Raw genomic sequence first — 2,500 nt, forward strand, 5'->3', positions numbered from 1 at the left:
GACCAGCTGCTGATACTAATGCTAATCATGCTAACACATCACCAGATGTGTTCACATGCTTAGTCGATAGTAACAGATTACTTTTCAGGTACTAGAGCGACAGTCGGTAGAGCGCAGACCTTCGCCAACGCCTCATTTGTTAGCAGAACCGAGTTAGCATTGCTAGCACAATAGCCGTTAGCTCATTTCAATACTAACGAGCCCGTCACGTAGAGACATCACTGTGTGGAACACTGAGCAGGGGGCGTCTCCATGGCAACAGACGCTGATCTCCTTTGATCTCCTCCACGATGTTCCTCTTTCATTCACTTTTTTAATACATTTTTTAAATTTATTCAGAAACGGTTCAACGTTAACGTCCCAAAATCAAATGGAGCGGTCCTTGAATGATTAGCATTACCATGGTAACAACACGTCATCAGTAGGTAAAACTAACTGGTCATAGCGACGCCGCTTTGACGGGTCGGCGCCGCGAGTCGGTGGTGATCAAGGTTCTGGACGAGTTCACAGGCAATGAACAGGCTGAAGGTGTCGTCACCACAACAACAACAACAACAACAACAACAACATGACAGTGAAGCGTCACCGTGTGTCTCTCGTCTCTCCGCCAGGTGACTTTCACCAAGCGGAAGTTCGGCCTGATGAAGAAGGCGTACGAGCTGAGCGTGCTCTGCGACTGCGAGATCGCACTCATCATCTTCAACAGCACCAACAAGCTGTTCCAGTACGCTAGCACCGACATGGACAAGGTGCTGCTCAAGTACACCGAGTACAACGAGCCGCACGAGAGCCGGACCAACGCCGACATCGTGGACGTGAGTCAGTGCCCGGCGCCGCGCGCCACGCCACGGCGGCCTGTTATTGATTCCTTGTGGTGGTCTGGACGTTTGTGGTCTGGACGTTTGTGGTCTGGACGGTTGTAGTCTGGACGGTTGTTGTTTGGACGGTTGTAGTTTGGAAGGTTGTAGTTTGGACGGTTGTTGTTTGAACGGTCGTAGTTTGGACAGTTGTAGTTTGGACGGTTGTAGTTTGGACGGTTGTGGTTTGGATGGTTGTAGTCTGGATGGTTGTAGCTTGGACGGCTGTGGTTTGGACAGTTGTAGTTTGGATGGTTATTGTTGGGATGGTTGTAGTTTGGACGGTTGTGGTTTGGACCATTGTGGTTTGGACAGTTGTTGTCTGGATGGTTGTAGTCTGGATGGTTGCAGTTTGGACGGTTGTAGTTTGGACGGTTGTAGTCTGGATGGTTGTTGTTTGGACGGTTGTAGTCTGGATGGCTGTTGTTTGGACAGTTGTAGTCTGGATGGTTGTAGTTTGGACGGTTGTAGTCTGGACGGTTGTTGTTTGAACGGTCGTAGTTTGGACAGTTGTAGTTTGGACGGTTGTAGTTTGGACGGTTGTGGTTTGGATGGTTGTAGTCTGGATGGTTGTAGCTTGGACGGCTGTGGTTTGGACAGTTGTAGTTTGGATGGTTATTGTTGGGATGGTTGTAGTTTGGACGGTTGTGGTTTGGACCATTGTGGTTTGGACAGTTGTTGTCTGGATGGTTGTAGTCTGGATGGTTGCAGTTTGGACGGTTGTAGTTTGGACGGTTGTAGTCTGGATGGTTGTTGTTTGGACGGTTGTAGTCTGGATGGCTGTTGTTTGGACAGTTGTAGTCTGGATGGTTGTAGTTTGGACGGTTGTTGTTTGGACGGTTGTAGTCTGGATGGTTGTAGTTTGGACAGTTGGGGTTTGGACAGTTGTAGTTTGGACGGTCGTAGTTTGGACAATTGTAGTTTAGACGGTTGTAGTTTGGACGGTTGTAGTTTGGACGGTCGTAGTTTGGACGGTCATTGTAGTTTGGACAGTTGTAGTTTGAGGGTTGTATTTTGGACAGTCGTAAACAACGTGACTTTGGTTCTTGGTTGAGATTTTGAGCTCCTCCTCCTGAGCAGTCTGTCACACACACACACACACACACACACACACACACACACACACACACACACACACACACACACACACACACACACACACACACACACACACACACACACACACACACACACACACACACACAGGTCACGTTTAAGCCGTCACGAGTCAAAGTCCATCCTGAAGGAAACGTTTCTCCTCCAGGAGTCTAACTAGCCAACAGTACTGGATTACAGTTACAGATTACTCTTCTCAATGGGATTATTGATTCAAGCCAATTATAAAATCACTGGTAATCTTTTTTTTTTTTTTTAATGGCCGGTTCATCATTAAATAACAATTATTTGGAGTTTAATTTAAAAAGTAGCAGTTACAAAAAAATGTAAACATGTACTCTGTAAAGTAACTAGTTACATTTACAAAGTAAAAATGTATCCTGACTGAAAATGAAAAATGTGTTTCAGTGACTTATTGACTGAAACGTAGTGAACAGTAATATTGATTACAGTTACTTGTTTCATTACCCGATGACAGGAGTTAGTAAAAACCGCTAGTTACTTATTTGTAGTAGTTACATCGGAGT

The 2,500-nt window shown here is 45.8% G+C and overlaps 1 protein-coding gene across 5 annotated transcripts in view; it reads left to right on the forward strand.

Annotated features, from left to right (window-relative positions):
• The window catches only part of LOC308148113 (myocyte-specific enhancer factor 2C-like), a 21,719-nt gene that overhangs the window by 8,350 nt on the left and 10,869 nt on the right, over window positions 1–2,500 (forward strand). For all 5 annotated transcript variants that reach the window (XM_080521544.1, XM_080521546.1, XM_080521547.1 and 2 more), the window contains one exon: window positions 612–815. In XM_080521544.1, the coding sequence (XP_080377670.1) occupies window positions 612–815 (204 nt within the window). The remainder of the gene's footprint in view (window positions 1–611; window positions 816–2,500) is intronic.

The sequence above is a fragment of the Blennius ocellaris genome (genome assembly GCF_963422515.1).
Source record: "Blennius ocellaris genome assembly, contig: SCAFFOLD_87, whole genome shotgun sequence".
Classification (NCBI taxonomy): Eukaryota; Metazoa; Chordata; class Actinopteri; order Blenniiformes; family Blenniidae; genus Blennius; species Blennius ocellaris.